The sequence below is a fragment of the Enhydra lutris genome, unplaced genomic scaffold (assembly GCF_002288905.1).
Source record: "Enhydra lutris kenyoni isolate GAN:26980312 unplaced genomic scaffold, ASM228890v2 scaffoldscaffold42, whole genome shotgun sequence".
In the NCBI taxonomy this organism is placed as follows: domain Eukaryota; kingdom Metazoa; phylum Chordata; class Mammalia; order Carnivora; family Mustelidae; genus Enhydra; species Enhydra lutris.
The window spans coordinates 14,430,011-14,452,851 of NW_019154126.1; the positions used below are offsets into that span (position 1 = coordinate 14,430,011).

Below are 22,841 nucleotides of genomic sequence, written 5' to 3' on the forward strand. Positions count from 1 at the left end.
TAGATTTTAAGCCAAAGACTATAAGAGATGAGGAAGGACACCATATTATACTTAAAGGTCCTGTCCAGTAAGAAGATCTAACAATTTTAAATATCTCTGCCCCTAACATGGGAGCAGCCAATTATATAAACCAATTAATAACAAAATCAAAGAAACACATCGACAATAATAGCAGGGGACTTTAACACCCTCCTCATTGAAATGGACAGATCATCTGAGCAAAAGATCCATAAGGAAATAAAGGCTTTAAATGACACACTGGACCAGATGGACATTACAGATATATTCAGAACATTCCATCTAACACAACAGAATATACATTCTTCTTAGTGTACATAGAACGTTTTCCAGAACAGATCACATCCTGGGTCACAAATCAAGTCTTAACCAGTACCAAAAGACTGGAATCATTCCCTGAATATTTTCAGACTATAATGCTTTGGAACTAGAACTCAACCACAAGAGGAAGGTTGGAAAGAACTCAAATACATGGAGACTAAAGACCATCCTACTACTAAAGAATCAGTGGTTCAACCAGGAAATTAAAGAATTAAAAATCAATTCATGGAAACAAATGAAAATGAAAACACAACTGTTCAAAATCGTTGGGATACAGCAAAGGCAGTCCTGAGATGAAAGTATATAGCAATACAAGCCTTTCTCAAGAAACAAGAAAGGTCTCAAACACACAACCTAAAGGAGCTGGAGAACAAACAGCAAATAAAGCCTAAACCCAGCAGAAGAGAAATAAAAAGATCAGAGCAGGGATGCCTGGGTGGCTCAGTTGTTAGGTGTATGCCTTCAGCTTGGGTCATGATCTCGGGGTCCTAGGATTGAGCCCCACATCGGGCTCCCTGTTCTGTGGGAAGCCTGCTTCTCTCTCCCACTCCCCCCTCTTTATCTGTGGCTCTATCAAATGAATGAGTAAACTCTTAAAAGAAAAAAAAATAAAGATCAGAAATCAATGAAATAGAAACCAAAAGAACACTAGAACAGATCAACGAAACTAGGAGTTGGTTCTTTGAAAGAAATTACTAAGACTGATAAACCCCCGACCAGATTATCAAAAAGAAAAAAGACCCAAATTAATAAAATCATGAATTAAAGAGGAGAGAGAGCTCAACATCAACACCAAAGAAATACAAATATAAGAACATATTATGAGCAACAATAGACCAGCAAATTTGACAATCTGGAAGTAATGGATGCATTCCTAGAGACGTATAAGCTATCAGAACTGAACCAGGAAGAAATAGAAAACCTGAACTGACCCATAACCAGTAAGGAGATTGAACCAGTCCTTAAAAATTTCCCAGCAAAAAAGAGCCCAAGGGCCAGATGGCTTCACAGGGGAATTCTACCAAACATTTAAAGAATTTATACCTATGCTCCTGAAACTGTTTAAAAAAATAGAAATGGAAGGAAAACTTCCCAACTCATTTTATGAGGCCAGCATCACCTTGATCCCAAAACCAGACCCCATCAAAAAGGAGAATTACAGACCAATATCCCTGAAGAACATGGATGCAAAAATTCTCACCAAAATACTAGCCAATAGGATACAACAGTATATTAAAAGGATTATTCACCAGGACCAAGTGGGATTTATTCCTGGGCTGCAAGGTTGGTTCAACACCCACAAATTAGTGTGAATCAATACATTAATAAAAGAAAGAACAAGAACCATATGATACTCCCAGAAGATGCTGAAAAAGGGTTTGACAAAGTACAGCATCCCTTCTTGATCAAAACTCTTCACAGCGTAGGGATAGAGGGTCCATACCTCAATATCATAAAAGCCATCTATGAAAAACCAACAGCCAATATCATGCTCAATGGGGAAAAACTGAGAGCTTTTCCCCTAAGGTCAGGAACATGGCAGGGCTGTCCACTATCCCCAGTGCTATTCAACAAAGTAGTAGAAGTCCTAGCCTCAGCAATCAGACAACAAAAAGAAATAAAAGGCATCCAAATTGGCAATGAAGAAGTCAAACTCTCAGTCTTTGCAGATGATAGGATACTTTATGTGGAAAACCCAAAAGACTCCACTCCAAAACTGCTGGAACTCATACAGAAATTCAGTAAAGTGTCAGGATATAAAATCAATGCACAGAACCAGTTGCATTTCTATACACCACCAATAAGACAGAAGAAAGAGAAATTAAGGAGTCAATCCCATTTACAATTGTACCCCAAACCATAAGATATCTAGGAATCAATCTAACCAAAGAGGCAAAGAATCTGTACTCAGAAAACTATAAAGTGCTCATGAAAGAAATTGAGGAAGACACAAAGAAATGGAAAAACTTTCCATGCTCATGGATTAGAAGGACAAATATTGTGAAACTATGCTACCTAGAGCAATCTACACATTTAAAGCAATACCTATCAAAATACTGTCAACTTTTAAAAAACGGAACAAATAATGCTTAAACTTATATGGAATAAGAAAAGACCCCGAATAGCTAGAGGAATGTTGAAAAAGAAAACCAAGGTTGGTGGCATCACCATTTCAGACTTAAAGCTCTAGGGCAAAGCTGTAATCATCAAGACAGTATGGTACTGGCACAAAAACAGACACATAGATCAATGGAACAGAATAGAGAGCCCAGAAATAGACCCTCAACTCTATGGTCAACTAATCTTCGACAGAGCAGGAAAGAATGTTGAAAGGAAAAAAGACAGCATCCTCAACAAATGGTGTTGGGAAAACTGGACAGCCACAGGCAGAATGAAACTAGACCATTTCCTTACACCACACCCAAAAATAGACTCAAAATGGATGAAAGATCTCAATGTGAGACAGGAATCCATCAAAATCCTTGAGGAGAACATAGGCAGCAGCAACCTCTTCGACCTCAGCTACCGCAACTTCTTCCTAGAAACATCGCCAACACAAGAGAAGCAAGGGCAAAAATGAACTCTTGGGACTTCATCAAAATAAAAAGCTTCTGCACAGCAAAGGAAACAGTCAGCAAAACCAAAAGACAACTGACAGAATGGGAGAAGATTTTTGCAAATGACATCAGATAAAGGGATAGTATCCAAAATCCAGAAATAACTTACCAAACTCAACACCCAAAGAACAAATTATCCAATAAATAGGCAGAAGACATGAACAGATATTTCTGCAAAAACATCCAAATAGCCAATAGACACATGAAAAAGTGCTCAACATCATTTGCCATCACAGAAATACAAATCAAGACCACAGTGAGATACCACTTCACACTAGTCAGAATGGCTAAAATTAACCAGTCAGAAAATGATAGGTGTTGGAAAGGATGCAGAAAAAGGGGAACCCTCATACACTGTCGGTGGAAATGCAAGCAGGTGCAGCCACTTTGGAAAACAGTATGGAGGTTCCTCTAAAAGTTGAAAATAGACCTACCCTATGACTGAGCAATTGTACTACTGGGTATTTACCCTAAAGATACAAATGTAGTGATCAGAAGAGGCACATGCACCCCAATGTTTATAGCAGCAATGTCTACAATAGCCAAACTATGGAAAGAGCCTAGATTGTCATCAACAGATGAATGGAAAAAGATGTGGTGTGTACACACACACACAATGGAATACTATGCAGTCATCAAAACCCCGAAATCTTGCTATTTGCAATGACATGGCTAGGACTAGAGGGTATTACGTGAAGTGAATTTAGTCAGTCAGAGAAAGAGAACGATTATATGCTCTCTCTGATATGAGGAATTTAAGAAGCAGGGCAGGGGGTCCTGGGTGGGGGAAGGGAGGGAAAAATGAAACAAGATGGGACCAGGGAGGGAGACAAACCATTAGAGACTCTTAATCTCAGGAAACAAACTGAGGGTTGCTGGAGAGGAGGCAGGTGGGAAGGATAAGGCAGCTGGGTGATGGACAATGGAGAGGGTATGTGCTATGGTGAGTGCTGTGAATTGTGGAGGACTGATGATTCACAGACCTGTACCCCTGAAACAAATAATACATTACATGTTAATAAAAAAATGGATTAAGGGCCTCAATGTGAGACATGAAACCATAAAAATCCTAGAAGAGAGCACAGTCAATAATTTGACATTGGCCATAACAACATCTTTCTAGTCAAGCCTCCCAAGGGAGTTAAGTCTCCCTTCCTAAGCAAGGGAAATAAAAACCTTTTTAGCACTACATCAAAATAAGCTTCTGCACAGGAAAACAAACAGTCAACAAAACTAAAAGTTCACTGAATGGGAGAAGATATTTGCTAATTATATATCTGATAAAGGGTTAGCATCCAAAATATATAAAGAATCGATACAGGGCACCTGGCTGGCTCAGTTAGTTAAGTGTCTGACTCTTGATTTCGGCTCATGTCATATCAGGATCTGGAGATCGCACACTGCACTGGGCTCCGTGCTCAGTGGAGAGTCTGCTTGAGATTCTTCCCCTCTGCCCCTTTCCTCCCACTTGCTTGTTCTCTCTAAAAATAAATCTTAAAAACAAAAACAAAAACAAAAACAAAAAACAACCCTATATAACACTTAAATAATCCAACTTAAAAACACACGTTTCTCTAAAAACAACATCCAAATGGCCAACAGACCCATGAAAAGATGCTCAAATCCCTCATCATCAGGGAAATACAAATCAAAAGCACAATGAGGGATCACCTCACAACGATCAGAATGGCTAAATTCAAAGACAGAAGAAAACAGGTATTGGTAAGGATGTGGAGAAAAGGGAATGCTCTTGCACTGTAGGTAGGAATGCAGATTGGTGCAGCCATGGTAGAACACAGTATGGAGGTTCCTCAAAATGTTAAAAATAGTACTGTGCTATCATCCAGTAACTGTACTATTGGTTTTTATCCCCAAATTACAAAAAAAAAAAAAAAAAAAAAAAAAAATCAAAGGGCTACATGCTCCCCTATTATGTATTGCAGCACTATTTACAATGGCCAAAGAATGGAAACAGCCTGTGTCCAATGACAGATGAATGGATAAAGAAGATACCGTGTGTGTGTGTGTACGTATATAAGAGTATTACCAATCCATAAAAAAAGAATGAAATGCCATTTGCAACATGGATGGACCTAGAGAGTATAATGCTAAACAAAATCAGTCAGTCAGAGAAAGACAAATACAATTTCACTCATATGTGGAACTTAAGAAAACTAATGAAACAAGGAAATATTAGAGTGGACAAACCAAGTAACAGACTCAACTACAGAGAACAAATTGATGGTTACCAGAGGGGAGGTTAATGAGGGGTGATGGGGATTAAAGAGTACACTTACCAAGAGGAAGAGTAATGTATAGAATAGCTTAAAAAAAAAAAAAATGCATATGCTCTGCAGACTTGACCCTTCGGTCATTTCCCTGTTTCTGCAAGTGTAACTAGAACTGACATACTCCATAAGTGGCAGGATTCCCCACATGCAACTTTGGCCTGCAGGACACTGGCTATGCCAGAAGCCAAACAGAAGCCTCTGAATCTGCTGTGCCCTCCCTTCCCACACCTACCAGCCAAATCAGTACGCAATGTGCTCCTTTCAGATTACAAGAGGACCAAAAGCAGTTTACATTCACATGTAGCAGACAACATAACATGTACAATTTTGCTCTAGGCCCGTGTTAACTCTCCTACCCTCTATTCTAAGTTTGAAGCAATAGGAGTATCTGGTCATTCCACAGAACGTCACATCGATACTGTTAAGCTTATTGAACTGGATGAGACAGAAGTGGCTAGCACACTTGAGGCCCTGATAAGACAGACTACATTAGCGCCCAGTGTGGGAGATAAACCTTATTAAGAATCTGTTTCCATTTAAATCTCTCCATGAAAGGGAAAAATGACTTGAGGCTCATAGAGCACTCTTAAAAGATAATAACCAAAGAACATACAAAAAAACAAGGAAAAAAGGCACAACTGGTCACCACTATCAGATGATAATGAAATAATTCTGAAACTTTCAAGTAAAGGAAAAGAATCAATCATTTACCCCGTTTTTCCTATACAAAGTATACCACTGGTTAACCAAATAGTAGATGAAGGCAAAGCTCTCTATGACAGCTAACAAATAATTATCAAATTAGAATACTGCCATTCTGTAACCCCTAATAAATTGATAAAGGGATTGATCATCAATGGCAGTTAATAATCCAGCAAGAGACTAGACATTATGTGCCACCTGATGGAATACCACCACCTATGAAATAATGCTGCCCCCTACGCCAACAAAAACAACAATCTGAATCTGAAGTCTCTAGATCCAGGATAAATTTACTTTCCAAGGAAATACAAAGGACGGAAGCGTTAATATCAAAGGAATGCAATCAGCAAAATATGGGAATTTCTACAGGACAAATAACCCGTTTTCCTCATAAACTAATTACAAGGGGAAAAAAATGAGAAAGAGAAATGGAGGGGACACTACTCTAGTATATGGATTATAATTGGGTCTTGATTCAAAGAGTTTATAAACATTGAAATTTTGTTTAGGAAATTTTTTTGTGTTTTAAAGAGTATGTATTTTAATATATATGCTGAAATACTTATGAATAAATGCATATGACATCTGGGATTGCGTCAAAATAATAGGGGGGAGGGGACACACAAGTGTGGTTATGGATGGAACAAGATTACCCACGAGCCAATTAACTATTGAAATGGAGTGATAGGTACTTGGATCTTCATCATTTACTACATGCTTTTATATGTGATTAAACATTTCTATAACAAAGAATTTAAGATGATTATCCCTCACCCCCACCCCCAACAAAAAGCCAAATCACCACTAGAATTCCTGAATAGTCTTCCTTTAGTTTTATCCAGCTAGGCCTGAATGACCATTAAGGACCACTGAGTAAGTATTGAAAAACAAACACTTCTTATACAGGTTAATAAAACAATCGGGCTCAGATGAACAGAACCATGTAGGAAGGCTACACTAAAGTAACAGGTGAGATTGTGGATTGACTTCTGGTTCTTAATTTTTTTAGCCTACATACTTAATACCCAGTGTCCAAAGAGTATGCAATACATTAGGAAACAAAATATAAACGAATATAACATTTTAGTCACCACCTGCAAGACAAAGGCCACTCAGTCATATGAAATCAACCTAACACTTCACTAAGTAAGTTTTAAGAAAGTTACTACATTTCAAAAAATTTTTCCTCTTTATTTAAACATAAAACACATTTACAGCATGCAGGTTAACTTAAAACTTAAAGATTATATGGCGTCTTCCCAAACCAATTATCTTTTGAGTGTATCTTCAAGCACTGAAAATAAACCAACATATTCCACAGGTATATTCAGATTCTTTTCTGTCACCTTGTATCAAATTGAAAGTTATGAACAGTAGCTTGCTTAAATTAGACAAATAATTTAATTGATCACCATGAATAAATATTACTCTTTTATTTCCTTGAGTTTCTCTTCTGAACCATTTATCAATACCATTCAGAGGAACGTTAATAGTCAGTCAAAAAAAAAAAAAGACACTGCAAATTCAAACAAGTGTCAATGTTCTAGATGATCAGAAATTTTATAAGAGTAAATGTTGTGTTTAATGACCTACCATAGCAAAAAGAGCAGTTCACTGAAAACTAATTTATGAAATTCTTTGTACACTTTGTGAAAGTCTGAAATTATAAATAGAAAAGAACCATTTCAATATTTTAAAAAACCCTAACATTGTGAATTCTGAACCACATGCTAATTACAATTGTTTGTTACACAGCACCAATACCCGTGATACATCTTACAAGAATGAAACTACCATAATGTTCAGATAAAAGAGAAAAAAAATTCTGCTTCATTTAAGAATACTGCCAAAGAAGCAAGCTTTCTTTTGAAACAAAATACAAATGTCTATGTAAATGCAGCCCAACAGTTCTCCATTTAGAAAACTATCACCATAAATAGGCTATAGCACTTCTTTTTTTTTAAGTTAACTGTATTACTTCAATCTTGCTGCACACCAAGTTTTCATCTCAATTTCTGGAGTGTTTCTTTTGACCAATCTGAAAAGCAACACCATCATTTTGAAGGTTGCAGACTACAACAGCAAGGACTTTTGACAGTTAAAAAAATAAATAAATAAATTTATCTTTTAAATCAAAACTATTATAAAAGTGGAAATTACAATAGTTAAATAGAAAAATAAGCCAATTATGATCTGAGTCTTCTGACTATGGCTCCAAATTTAATACAAATATCTGTGTATAAAACTTTTTCAAAAAGTTAATTCTGCCAGCCAGATCCTAACACAGAATTTTCCAACTTTCTCTATTGACTGAATCACCTTAAAATCATCATTATCTGCAAATTTCTGCTAATATAGGTATAGTCACCCCACACACAGATGAGGCAAATATTTAAATCTCCCTCCCTACTACATTTTGAACTTCTGAAAATAAACTTTTGATGTCGTTTGATAAGCTGAGGAAGAAGTGGCAAAAACGGATACACTTAGTACAAATTACCAAATTATGGGCTATAGCCAACAAAATTTCTTTGAGGATTATTAGTGACTTGCACTTTGCTATTTCTAGACTAACTAAATAAGAAATAAATTATAGTATATGGCTTAATGTAGCAGGTTAAAAATACCTCAGGGATTTCAGACCAAAATTCACCTATAGATTTATAAGCTCACCATTAAGCTCTTCACAATTTTTCTCAATTTCCATTGGCTATAAATTTAGATCAACCAATACAGTAGTTAAGAATATAGATGCTGTTTAATCCTGTAGTATCTTACTTCATTTCACTATATGAAGATGACAAATCAGTATCTGTCTAATTCTTATATTAATTAACAGGCTCACCAGAATGAAGCAGAGTGTTTTCATTCCATTACACCATGTTGATTATAGAACTGGGAAGAGAAATAGAATTCCTTCTCCAAATCCTCTTTCTTAAATGGAGATTTGCTTTTGATATTATAAAATATTTCTATTCAAGATAATTCAGCAAGAGGCATTTCATGAAGACAATTAATTAGCCGTGCTCAGTCTCAAATGCCTTGTTAGGCAGTTTTAAGGTTTCAGTGCTCAAACAGTAGTTTTCAGAAGCAAACTTCAGACACAGTACAAATAATTTTAACTCTGAAATCATTTCAAGGGATTTTAAAGTACAGCACTGACCTTATGATATATTTTGTGGGCATGTAGTGTTTTAGGTGGTGAAATTAAAGACATTTAATCTAAATGTTCCATTTTCCCTAAAGTAAGGAAGACATTTTATTAAGAAAAGTAAGAAGCAGTAGCAGCTAGGTAACTTAAACTGAGATTAAAAAACAAACACAAACAAACAAACAATAAACAAGTACAAAAAGCACAATCCTATATGGTACAATTAGCTTGGCACAGTGAAGACTAAATTTAAGACACAAAAGACAAACTGTGTAATAAATAGAACCACAGTTGTAAACTGTCATCTTTTCCCCTCCTAAGACGCCAAAATTGCACTCTAGTTGTGTTGGGAAGCAGCAGAGTTTACAAGAAGAGTGGGTAGGAAATGGCTGTACAGGCCAGGTATAATTTATACATTAAAAAAGGGTTATAATTCTACAATTCCCAGGGGTTAGAGGTTATAGTCACTGAATGACTCTGCTTGATATTATGTCCTCTTCATTCTTCAATTATTTTCAACACCTGAAAATAGATGCAAAAAATTATTTATATAAAATTAGTTTAAAATAATCATGAAAAGAATGAAACAAGTAAATAAAACATACCAATATATTTAAAAACATTTTAGCCAATAGCTTAGACTACTTGCCCCCAATTAAAAAGATGGCAATAATTAAATGATTTGATCGCTTTTCTTTTTATTTAGCTTCTGCTTCGAAGAAGCTCTTTGTTTTTATCTCCCCAAGAGAGTTATTCGTGAGCATATGTAGGAATTACATTAAAAAAAAAAAAAGATGGTTAATAAAATGGAAGTCAGTGGACAGTGTCAGTGACATTCTTAAGCCAAAGACCATGATGTTATATTCATGGTAGCTGTAAAAAAAAAACCAACAAGAAGTGTGGGTCAGAGAGAGGGATAGGTAAAAACAAGATAGACAGAGTAGGAAAAGAAGCAGTGAAATAAACAATTCCAGCTGTTGTCACCTGGAGGCATTCTATTATTAAGCCACCTACTTACCTGTGTGTTTAGGAAAACTCAACTTGTTGACAGTATTATGCAAGAAAGACAACCAGACATGTAAAACTGGGTTCCAACAGAATTGGTATTATTAACACATTGTTGTCTTCCCCAGAAATAAACCCATTGTTTTGAAATGGTTTCCTTAATAAGTAAAAATAATTTTAAAATTTCTCTACATATTATTCAACCTTTCAACAATTTATCACTTATGAAGCTCATATACTCCACAATCATGGTTTAAGACTGAATGATCCAAGGCTTTAAAAAATAAAAACCACTATCCTTTTGGACCAGCAATGAAACAATCCTGTAATCAACTATACTTCTATCATTACTACTTCAAGTCTTCAAAACCTAGTCTGGCTAGGTTAGCTATCTCCCTCATGTGCTAAACTGCTGTCATTACACTGGGATCAGCATTCTACTTTCTAGCTAAAACTTAAGTTATATGTAACAAAGGCCCTGGTCTATCCTCTCTGCAAGTAAGATAGGAGTTCAAAGTTTACCTGTGAATTCTAATGTGAGGACAATACCCAAAAGGAATAAACTTTTATCTGTATCTCTATTTATGCTGTGAAAATCCCTTTGCCCACCTACACTTCAGAAAAGGCAGCCTGCCTATTACTGAACAGCTGCTCTGTACTAGGTAACATTTTAACTTGTGTAATTCTCAAAAGTGACTTACATTTCACTAACAAAGGGGCTCAGCAAGTCATTACTCCAAACGGAAAAACAGAGGCTGTCTCTAATTGGCAGGAAAGCAATCTACTGTATGTCTACGGATGTGACACAATATTAAACACATACTACTTTATTTGGTAGTCTTGTTAAAGATGCTTATGCCCCACCTCGTAAATGCTTTCATTATATAGGGAATAGAGAAATAAGGCTATCACACATAGAAACACACCCAGAGGAGGCATATGCTCAAGATAACTGGCCTAGTCTCCTCAGTAAACCAATGTCATTAAAAAGGGGGGATTTTTCTAGATTAAAAGAGACTTCAGAGGTCTAACTGAATGTAAACAGTGGTCATGGATTATACCGTGGTTTAGATAAACCAGCTATAAAGGACTTAGGGGGGAAAATAATTAGAGAAATCTGAATATGGACTGGCATTAGATAATATTAAAAATATTTTGTTGCATGAAATGTTATTGGGTTATGGAAAAAATGTTGTTTTATAGGTACATTAGTTTTAGACCATAAATACATAATTTATTTTCATGCTTAAGAAATTTAAAGGAGTAAAAAAAAATAAGAAAGAAATTAAATACTATAAAAAGTAATATGCTGAAGTTCATAAAAATAGGAAAGTTGGGATTCAAACTGTGACTTTTCTAAACAACAAAAAATTGGAGTTTCTGCTATATGATGGAATCCTAGCAGCTTACTACCTAGTTGTGTTGTACAAGAAAATGTTCAGAACATATTACTAAGTTAAAAAAGCAGGTTACAAGGGCGTCTGGGTGGCTCAGTCGTTAAGCGTCTGCCTTCAGCTCAGGTCATGATCCCAGCTTCCTGGGATCGAGCCCCACATCAGGCTCCCTGCTCAGTGAGGAGCCTGCTTTTCCCTCTCCCACTCCCCCTGCTTGTGTTCCCTTTCTCATTGTGTATCTCTCTGTCAAATAAATAAAATCCTTAAAAAAATAAATAAAAATTAAAAGAGCAGGCTACAAAGAAACATTCATCAACAGTTTAAAATTAATTTTTAAAAGATCTTATTTATTTGTGAAAGAGAGAGCACAAGCAGGGGGAGCAGCAGGCAGAGGGAGAGGGAGAAGCAGACTCCCCACCCGAGGCACCCAGGTGTCCCTTAAAATTAATTTAAATATTCTAATATGCAAAGAAAGCACCAGAAAGATACAATGTATTGGACAGTATCTCTGGATGATATATATATATATCCTACTTTGCGGTAAGTCTTTATCCTCCTACAAGGAACAATCACTCATGTGATCAGAAACAGATTAAGACAAATCTGTTAGGAAAATCATTTGCAACAGATAAATGGAAAGGACAAAGAAATAACTTAAAAAAAAAAAAAGAAAATATAAACGAACCAATAAATATATTTAAAAAATCCAAATTCTTTTTTTTTTTTTTTTAAGATTTTATTTGACAGACAGAGATCACAAATAGGCAGAGAGGCAGGCAGAGAGAGCGGGGAAGCAGGCTCCCTGCTGAGCAGAGGACCCTGAGATGGTGACCTGAGCCAAAGGCAGAGGCTTAACCCACTGAGCCACCCAGGCACCCCCGAAACAATCCAAGTTCTTAATAAATCAACAAGATGTTTATTTTGGACTATTAAAACAGAAGCTTAAAAACTATTAATATTCCGGGGCACCTGGGGGGCTCTGTCGGTTAAGCATGTGCCTCCTTCGGTTCCAGTCATGATCCCATGGTTCTGGGATTGAGCCCCACATCGGGCTCCTTGCTCAGCGGGAGTCTGCTTCTCCCTCTCCTTCTGCCCCTTCCCACCACTCATGTGTGTGCCGCTCTCTCTCCCTCTCCCGTTTCTCTTAAATAAATAAATAAAATCTTTAAAAAAACTATTACTATTCCACGCTGGCGAAGATGCAACAAAATGGACAGCATCCTTGGCTAAGATGCAATTTGACCTAATCTTTCTGGCGAGCCATGTATTAAAATGTATCGAGAGCCTAAAAAGGTTCACACTTTCTTGGGATGCCTGGGTGGCTCAGTCGGTTAAGCCTCTGCCTTCAGCTCAGGTCTTGATCTCAGGGTCCTGGGATCAAGCCCTCCATTGGGCTCTCTGCTCAGCAGGGAGCCTGCTTCTCCCTCTCTCTCTGCCTGCCTGTCTGTCTGTCTACTTGTGATCTCTCTTGCTGTCAAATAAATAAAATCTTTAAAAAAAAAAAAGTTCACACTTTCTTGTAATTCCACTTCTGGGAATCTTCTGAAAATAATTTAAAAGGTGAGGGGACACAAAAAGATATTTCACACTTGAAATTTTCCAAATAGAAATTTCCATATATGAAATTTGAAATGTGAGACATTTGATAATATAGAAAAAATCAACTTAATTAAATGTCCAATAAAAGGGAATAGTTATAAACCATGGTATATCCATTAGACAGAATATAAGAGCTTTTAAAAACAATCCAGTATCTTAGTATCTTACACATTAAAAAAAAAAAAAAACCCAACTAATATGAAAATCCAAAAAAAGTAGTATTTAATAATCAATGGTTGAACATTTCCATTTAGAGCTATAATTTAAAAGCCAGATTTAAACTACACACCTGTAGTAATGTGTAAAGATTACACTTGTTTGCCTCCTCCACCTCGAACTGCTACTGGCTGGCTGTTCTGAACAAATGCACCTCCTCCACGAATTGCACTTGGATGAGTTGGAGAAGCTGCTGGATGTTGCCCGGGACGAATAGGCTTAGCTAATATGAAAAAGAAGAACTGACTTTAGAATAAATCTCAACACATGACTGTGGTGACAGTTTAGGTCTCTTCTTTTCATTCACAATTCCCAAATGTGGTTTTTCTTTGCCATTCTGTTTCTCAGAAAATTTTCTTTTTGGTTATAACCTTTACACCAGGACCTATATAATCCCCAGCCTCTTAAAAACCTTATTCTTGTATGAATGATTACTCTAAAGCATGTAATATTATTACTGACAACTTATTTTCTTACAAGTCTCTCTTTGCTTTAGGAATGCTCTCTATATAGTTTCACTTCTTCTGACCACTCTTGCATGCCCATCTAAATTCTTATTTATTTTCTTGTCCTGTGAATGTAGCTATCCCTCAATCTGCTCTTCATGCCCAACAATGCCACTCTTTGGTAAATTAGAAATACAAATACCTCCATGACAACATATAATCAATCAATCAGATTATGTTTTCAAGTAAATAAAAACATTCAAACCAAGCAAAGTTTAAAAGGTTTTAATGTGTTTTACTAACCAATTTGTGCAGAATGTCCTCTTCTGGCCATATTCTTTGACCTGACTGCTTCCTTTATACGATCTACTTCTTGCTGATAGCGTTTGCGATCACGAGATGCATTTTCTTTGGCTTCTTTCAGTGCTGACTCCAAAGCTTTCACTCTTTCGGCTGTAGCTCTAAGTCGCTTTTCCAACTTAGGAAGTTCACAGCGAAGATCTGCATTATCACGTACCAACTACAAGTACATAAAGAAAATAAGCAGTTTACCTTTAACAAGATGATTTGAGAAAATACAAACATTTCATAATTTCTCTTTAGAAAAAAAGTAAAACTACATTTTGTATTAACATTTTCCATTTAGTTAACTTAACTTGGGCAGCAACACACAAAGAATACATACATCCATGCATATCATCTATATATGTATTTCTCACAGATACAATTTCACTCAATTTTGGGGGGGGGCAAGGGGAAATTATTCTGTCTCCTCACTAAGCAATGACAATAAGGTGTAACAGTGTTAGGTCTCTTCAATAAGGTACTAATCTAGTAAATACCATTTTAAGTGTTAAAATAAGTGTGGAAAGCAAAACGGCTAAAATTCCCTTTACTCTAGGTAAAAACATCACACTTATATGAACAAAGATGTGCAATTCTATATGCTAAGAAACTTTAAAAATAATTAAATCACATATTAAGCCACAAAAAAGCAAAACAACAAAAACAAAGACCCACACAATAAGTACAATTTTTTAAAAAAATGAACTTTCTCATTATTTCATATAGTTCACACTCTGGGGCATTAAATGACAGACAAAAAATACTATATTTTAACTGCAAAGTCCTATCTACTGAAGATTTAAAAATTATCATGAATAAGTGCGAAAAACTGACATGCCTGAAATCCTAGAAAATAAATACCCATTTTCATTGGCCTCTTGATAATAGGGTTGTTAAAAACATTAACATCCCTAAAAATTGCTAGTGATTTATTTACATAATTGCTAAATAAAGCAAAAGAGCAGCTCAGGGCATGAAAATTCCTTAGACCTCGGAAATACTCAAACACTTGCCATTCCTCAATTTTTTTCTTATAATTTTGCAGTTACCTATAAAATAGATTCTTTGTTACCTGTTTGTGCACTTTAGTGAGTTGTTCAAGGTTATTTTCAAGAAAGGAGATCTTCTGCTTTTGAGCAGCACTGCCTCCAGTGTCATCAGAATCGATCTCGGCACTCTAAGAAAAGAGGGTCAATGAATACTATGAAAACATTAAAAGTTAAAAAGCTCTAACCTTAACTATACAAAAATTGTTATGACGACGTAAAATTACCTCACTTACAGATATAAATAATTAGACACAGTAAGCACCATTTATATAAATACCCACCTCAGTATTATCTTATTACCTTTTTAACTCTGGTGGCAAGGTCCTGAACAAAGAGTTTTCGCAGGTTGTGTAAAGTCTGAAGTTCTTTTGCCTTGAATTAAGAACAGCAATGTTTTTGGAATTTGGTCTTTAAATATTTAGTATAACCAAGGGGAAGCCCATTAAACATCCCACCATCTTATTTATTTTTGAGCTTTTCTTACCACTGTCTCTTCCAAACCCTTCAAATCTTGTCTTGCTTGTTCTCGTCTATCTTGCATGACTCTAAACAGCAGAATATACATATTTTCAACTCTGATTCCATAAAGTTAGTTTTATTTTCAAATAAATTTTACATGCCTTACAATCTCCTTCTAAATCTATAGTTTATTAGAAAAAAAAAACTACTACTACAGCGTGTAGAGATCAAATAAAATGTAGCAGAATTCAAAGAATTAGGAAGGAATGGTTCTTATATTTTAGAATATACCACATAGAACACACTACTACTTATCCAAAGTAATTCTGCTTAAACTGGGAATTATAAATTATTGAAGACTAAAACATTTTATGTATTTCATATTAAAGTTATTCTAAACAGAACTATGGTTGAGATTCGGCAGTTTGTGTAACACCAACTCTGAAAGTTGGTCCTGACATGTGACCGTACTAATAAGAGCAGTTCCATTTGTAAATCATCTGTCATAAATTCAAGGAGTGAGGCGTTATAGTCATGAGTTTTCTACCTGCTGAGATTCTAGAAAACTGAGTACTGAGTATACTCTCAGTACACCAGGTAAAGTAAAGGAGGAACACTTCTTTTTAAATTTCACAGAAGGCTTTTGTGGCAGATCCTGAAATCTTCTAAATGACTTAATGATATTTAAGGTATATTTTTATAATGAAATCCTGACAGAAGTCTGAACCTGCCTTCAGTGAAGAATATAGGACCTTGCAAATTTTAAGGTATATATTAAAACTCAGAAGGTTTAAGAAAAATATCCTTTAGCTGATAAAAACTTAAAAATGCGTCCACTGGGTACATCCAAGAGCAATGCCTGCGGTCCTCTAATTTACTTTTGATTTTTTTTTTTTTTAAGATTTTATTTATTTACTTATTTGAGAGAGACAGTGAGAGGAGAGAGAGAAAACACGTGAGAGCAAGTAGCGGACTCCTGGCTGAGCAGAGGGAGCCTGACACAGGGCTCAAGCACAGTCACGACCTAAGATGAAGGCAGACACTTAACTAACTGAACCAATCACATGCCCCCAGTTGTTAGTTTTTAAATTTGAATTAAAACATTTACTCACGTAAGTTCATGTAGTTTTCTGCTCTTTTCCTGATCTGTAGCTTTCAACTTCTCATGCTCTACTCTTAGACGTTCCTGCTCTAACATCATTTTCTGGTTTTGGCTGACAAAAGAAAAAAACGTAACACAGTATCAGTATCAAAAAAACAGTATCAATTTTCTGAATGGCATCACTGAAATTCTTTCAAATTCTTAAATTCCATCATTTCGCTACTGAAATACTCAAGACCACCTGTTATACTCAAGACCACCTTCCCCACAGGGGAAGGAAGAGGACCTGGCTATTTTCAGTCATGAAATATTTCTCATATTTTGGTCTGAAGCCATGAATCTCATTCTGTATTTATTATTAAGGCATTAACATGAAGACCCACATATCAAAATCTGTCATCATTTTTTCTTACTCTCTTCTGGGTCCTACTCAAATCATGATTTAGTTGCAGACCTCCAATTTTTATAAATTCTAAGCTATGTATACAAACAGCTATGGAAACAGAGAAAATGAAAAACCAAGAATACAATTATTTTTTTTTTAAAGTTCTTGAATTAAAATAAAGTAAAAACTTAAAAAAAAAAAAACCCAACCTTCTAAAACCCACATTTCCAAAAGTTTTTCTCTGTTAGGGAATTTTTAAAAAGGAAGTTAATTTTTAAAATCCTTTTTTCTTTTTTAAGGATTTTATTTATTTGAGAGAGGGAGAATGAGAGGGAGAAACAGACTCCCCACTGAGCAGGGAGCCTTGACATGGGGCTCAATCCCACAACCCTGAGATCATGACCTGAGTCAAACTGAGCCACCCAGGTACCCAATTTTTAAAAATTTCACCTGGAACTTAGTTATGCTCTTAACTAAAAAGATTCTTTACGCGCAAGGCAAAATAAAAATTTTCAATGAAAAATGGAGACTTCTGAAAAGATATTATTTCCTCTTGCTAAACAGTCAATCTTTCTGAGTTAGCTTCTAGTATCTCAGAGGGAAGAAAAGTATACTTACTCTTGAAGATCAGTGATGAGTTTTTCTTTTGCCTCAACTTCATCTCTCAAACTACTAATCTGTTTTTGATGAGTTTCTCTGTGGCTTTGGATCTGCTGTTCAACCGCTTGCTGAAGTTATTGGGAGAAAGGGATTTAAATCAGATTAATCAAGAATAAGAACAATGGATTAAAGTCATTAGAATCCAACATTACAGCAAACTTGCCTTAACTTCATTTGCAGTCTGAACCTTATTTAAGTGCTCCTTTTCCATCTCATGTACTTTCTCTGTTTGGATAGAGAGAAAATAGGGAAGAAATAAGCCTTAAAGTTCTTCCTATAAACCAAGGAGCCAAAGGTTTTATGAAGGATCTGTTGCTTGGCAGTACTTGACTTTAAATTATCTAAATGCTACATAGGAAATCTTGCTCTCTGGCCTCAGAACATATTTACTAATAATATAGTTACATCCTTTATGTTGATATTATAGTTTATTTTCTTTGCCTAATCCTGGAACAGATGGGTTAGGGCATGGTAGGGGCTAAGAAGCTTTCTCTATCCCCCTATGTTAAGATTTATACACTGCCCCCACCCCCCGCCACACACACCCCACATAACTTTGTTGGAAATTCCTAGATTGGCCACTTCCATATTCAAAAACAATTTTAAAAATAGGTCTCAAAACCATTTTAAAATATATTATTTCTGTTCTAAGTTATCCATATGCCCACTATTTTCAGTGTAAATTTAACTTACTACAATTATACTAAAGAAAGAATTAATATACGTAGAACTCATAAAAAAAATCAAAAGTTAATACCTTGTGCTCGAAGCTGGACTAGTTCTTCACTGAGGGAATCAACTGATTCTTCTAGCTGCCTTTTCTTTTGCTCCACATTTTGAAGGTATTCAGTCAATGATTTGATTTTGGCTTCATGCTTTTGGGAAAAATATACTGATATGAAGTGCCAAAAAATAAAATCTCATGCACACATTTTGTTCTTAGGGATAATCTGAAAGTTAGCAGGTTTTCTCTGCATATCTAAACATGTAATATTACAATGATAATTTAATTAAGGAAATGGTCCCCCGTATAGCTTACAACACTTGCAAACTATGGTACTGAAGGCAGAAATACACGATATCCTTACTAGTATCTCCGTCTAACATTACTCTTTTTCCCTACTTCTACAACTCCTATCTTGGTGAATGGCCTCATCCATTCAGTTGCCAAAGCCAGAAAACTGGTTCTGCAGTTGTCTACCCCAGAATTCTAGATTTTTCAAAAGCCAAATCAGTCACATTTTCTAGCAAATTTCTATATATAACATATACATGTCACTAAATATAACCTAGTTAAATTCACTCATATACTGCAGTGAACGTAGGAAGAACTAATTGACCTTTATACTGTTACCCAAAATAACCCACAGAAGGTCATTTTCCTTAATTTTTTTTTTTTTAAGATTTTATTTATTTGACAGAGAGAGATCACAAGTAGGCAGAGAGGCAGGCAGAAAGAGAGAGAGGAGGAAGCAGGCTCCCTGCCGAGCAGAGAGCCCGATGCGGGACTCGATCCCAGAACCCAGAGACCATGACCTGAGCTGAAGGCAGAGGCTTAACCCACTGAGCCACCCAGACACCCATTAAAATTTTTATAATCAATAAAATGTATACATGGCTGTTCAAAGTGAAGAAACTTTGTTCTGTTATACATACTTGAGAGATACGAAGCTGGCATGCTGCTAATTCCTTTTCATTTTCTTCCATTTTTTTGTTGCTCTCAGTTTGTGTGCTTTCTAACTGTTTGCAGCGTTTTACCATTGTTTTTACTTCTGACTTCATTTTGCTAATGTAGAGCCTTGCAACAGTGAACTCTTCATCTATCATGCCAGTTCCTTCAGGCTGCTGTAAGAAAAAAATAAAATAAAAAATTAAAACCAAAAATGTCCAGTTTGTGGTTACCTAATTAGACTCTAAAATCTTTTAACAAAATAAGTATTACCCAATACTCATAAAAAGTATGGAGTTTTTCTTTCATTAAATAGTGTTCTTAATAAAGGGCAAGTAAACTTAGCTTTAATTTTTACCTTCCCTGTTTTCTAAAACTTAATGTTAATACATGCTTAAAAGGGAAAACAACAAATGCAACCTAAAGACAAACTGAAGACACTGCCTCTTTCAATTTTTAGATTTCCTCTTCACTGATAATCATATGTAAGCCCAGTATAAAACTTAGTAATGATGTTTAGGGGCAGAGACAGGATGACTTTTAAGTTCAATAAAGAAGAACCGTGGTGGGGCACCTCGGTGGCTCAGTGGATTAAAGCCTCTGCCTTCGGCTCAGGTCATGGTCTCAGGGTCCTGGGATCGAGCCCCACATCGGGCTCTCTGCTCAGCGGGGAGCCTGCTTCCCCCTCTCTCTCTCTGCCTGCCTCTCTGACTACTTGTAATCTCTATCAAATAAATAAATAAATAAAAATCTTTAAAAAAAAAAAAAAAAGAAGAAGAAGAAGAACCGTGGTGACTGTATATTCCCTAGGTTTCCTGGGTTTCATTAAAAATTCCAGTACAGTATTCAATGTCAAAATTAAGTGGAGCTTGAGAAGAAATAAGACTGCCTTTGTTTGTAGAGGATAGGATTGTTTAAAAAACAACATCTAGAAACAGTAAGCCATTATAGTTAATACTGCAGAATACAAGATTAACTTATGAAAGTCACATTCTTATACCAGCAATGAAGAAGGGAATGTGAAATTAAAAAAACAGTGGCACAGACATTAGAATGAAAAAAAGTAATACTTAGGCATAAATGTAATATAGCAAGTATAAAATCATTATGACAAATCAATAAAGAACTAAACAAAATGGGAAATAGTCCATATTCATAGATGTCAGTTCTTCCCAACTTGATCTACGGATTTAACATAATCTTAATAACAATCCCTGCAAGTTTATCAACAGACACTAAAGTTTAAACGGAAAGGCAAAAAACCTGAATAGCCAAACACTACTAAAGAACAAAGTGAGAGGATTGATACTACTCAACTTCAAGACTTATTATAAAGCTAGAGTAATCAAGATGGTGTGGGATGGGCAAAAGAACAGATAGTAATTGGAACAGAACAGACCCCAGGAACAGACACACACAAATACAGTCATTTGATCTCTGACAAAGGGGCAAAGGCAATTCAGTGGACAAAGGACAGTTTTTTCAATGAGCTGTCACAGAGAAACTATCAATCCAGACGTAAAATAACAAAGCCTGACAGACCTTATACCTTACAGAAAAAAGAAAACTCCAAATGGATCATAGACCTAAATGTAAATGATATAAAACCAAAAATCTCCACAACAGGAGAAAATCTAGGTGACCTTGGGTTTGGACATGAGTTTTAGATACAATGCCAAAAACTCAATCCTGAAAGAAAAAAATTTGTAAGCTAAACTTTATTAAAATTAAAAACTGCTCTGTAAAAGATGCTGTTAAGAGAATGAAAAGATAAGCCATAGACTGGGAGGAATATGTGCAAAACACTTACCTGCAAAGGACTGCTACCCAAAACATACAGAGATCTCTTTAAAACTCAAGATAAGAAAACAAATAATCCCACTGCAAATTAAAACAATAAGATAACACTATATATATACATGTCAAACCAAAAAACTGATGACATCAAATACTTGTCAGCATGTGAAGTAACAAGAGCGCTCATTCGCTGCTGACAGGAATACAAAATGCTACAGCCACTTTGGGGGTTTCTTATAAAGCCAACTCTTAACATATGTTCTAGCAATTATGCTCCTAGGTATTTTTACCCAACTGAATTGAAAAGTTATGTCCACAGGAAAATTTGCATACGAATGTTTATAGCAGCTTTATGTGTAATTGCCAAAGACCTCAAGTAACGAAGATGGCCCTTGATAGAGGAATGGATAAACTGGTATATCCACACAGTGGAGTATCTGGTGATAAAAGAAATGAGCTATCAAGCCATGAAATAACTTAACAGCAGGTTGCTAAGAAAAAACAGTTGAAAATGAAAAATACTGTATGATTCCAACTATATGGTATTTTGAAAAAGGCAAAACTATACCAGAAAAGATCACACTGGCTGTTGTTCAGGGGAGAGGGGTTAATAGGGCAAAAAGCACAAGGAATTTGTAAAGGAACTGTTCTCTATGTATAACTATACTGTAATGGTGGTTTTGTATCCTGCATCTGTCAAAATCCATTAACCATACGACACAAAGAGTGAATCATAATGTAAAAACCACAAAGTTAATAAAGCAAAAGCAATGCTTAATGATGATGTTAAGAGGAAAAGAATTATATACAAATGACAAAAATACTAAGAATCCATTTTTTTTAATTTTTTTTATTAAAGAACCTATTTGCAAGGCTGACTTGGATCAAAATGCTATAATGGTATAGTGAAAAAAACAGTCCAGGGAGTCAAGGAACCTGTATTTTATCAATGGCGCTGCCACCGAAAAGAAACAATTCCTTCTCTTTTTCTATTTACCATTTTTTCACTTAAATTAAGACTTAGTTGAACATAAAATGGAAAGACTTTTCTAAAAAGAAGCTGTGGGGCGCATCAGTGGTTCAGAAAGCTAAACATCTGCATTTGGTTGAGGTCATATCTCTGGGTTCTGGGACCGAACCCCATGTCAGGCTCCTGGCTCAGTGGGGAGCCTGCTTCTCCCTTTCACCCTGCTCATTCTCTCTGTCCCTCAAATGAAATAAAATCTTAAAAATAAATAAATAAATAAATAAAAGACACAAATCTATAGAACAACTTTTGAACACCTATCTCGTGTTTAATGATATGAAGTAAATTTACTTTTCCATCCCTGAAGAGTCCCACATAGCTCTATACATTAGTTTACCCTCAATGTTCAGAGGGAACATTCTGGAGAGAAGAAAGAGTAAGTCACCCAGTATTTAACATTTTTCTTTTTGTCTCAATGGCATGAGCCAACATTAAAAAATGATGTATTAGGAGACGAATCCTTGTCTCCATCAAAACACAGCAGCTTTGAATAACGATTAACAGAAGGAATGTGTACTCCATATTGGAAACTTTTATTTCATTTTCAAATCTTGTTAAACTGGGCATCTTATTCTTAGTAGGCTGTC

The 22,841-nt window shown here is 35.7% G+C and overlaps 1 protein-coding gene and 1 pseudogene across 1 annotated transcript in view; one reads left to right on the forward strand and one right to left on the reverse strand.

Moving 5' to 3' along the window:
* The window catches only part of LOC111155515, a 27,564-nt pseudogene extending 21,794 nt beyond the window's left edge, over positions 1–5,770 (forward strand).
* Positions 5,771–6,937: 1,167 nt separating this feature from the next.
* The window catches only part of LOC111155551 (kinesin family member 5B), a 46,473-nt gene continuing 30,569 nt past the window's right edge, over positions 6,938–22,841 (reverse strand). The window contains exons 16-26 of the mRNA XM_022515766.1: positions 19,418–19,606; positions 18,519–18,636; positions 17,925–17,986; positions 17,720–17,829; positions 16,727–16,828; positions 15,640–15,700; positions 15,456–15,527; positions 15,179–15,283; positions 14,065–14,281; positions 13,389–13,538; positions 6,938–9,623 (exon numbers count right to left, since the gene is read on the reverse strand). Of these exons, the coding sequence (XP_022371474.1) occupies positions 13,408–13,538; positions 14,065–14,281; positions 15,179–15,283; positions 15,456–15,527; positions 15,640–15,700; positions 16,727–16,828; positions 17,720–17,829; positions 17,925–17,986; positions 18,519–18,636; positions 19,418–19,606 (1,167 nt within the window). The 3' untranslated portion in view covers positions 6,938–9,623; positions 13,389–13,407. The remainder of the gene's footprint in view (positions 9,624–13,388; positions 13,539–14,064; positions 14,282–15,178; positions 15,284–15,455; positions 15,528–15,639; positions 15,701–16,726; positions 16,829–17,719; positions 17,830–17,924; positions 17,987–18,518; positions 18,637–19,417; positions 19,607–22,841) is intronic.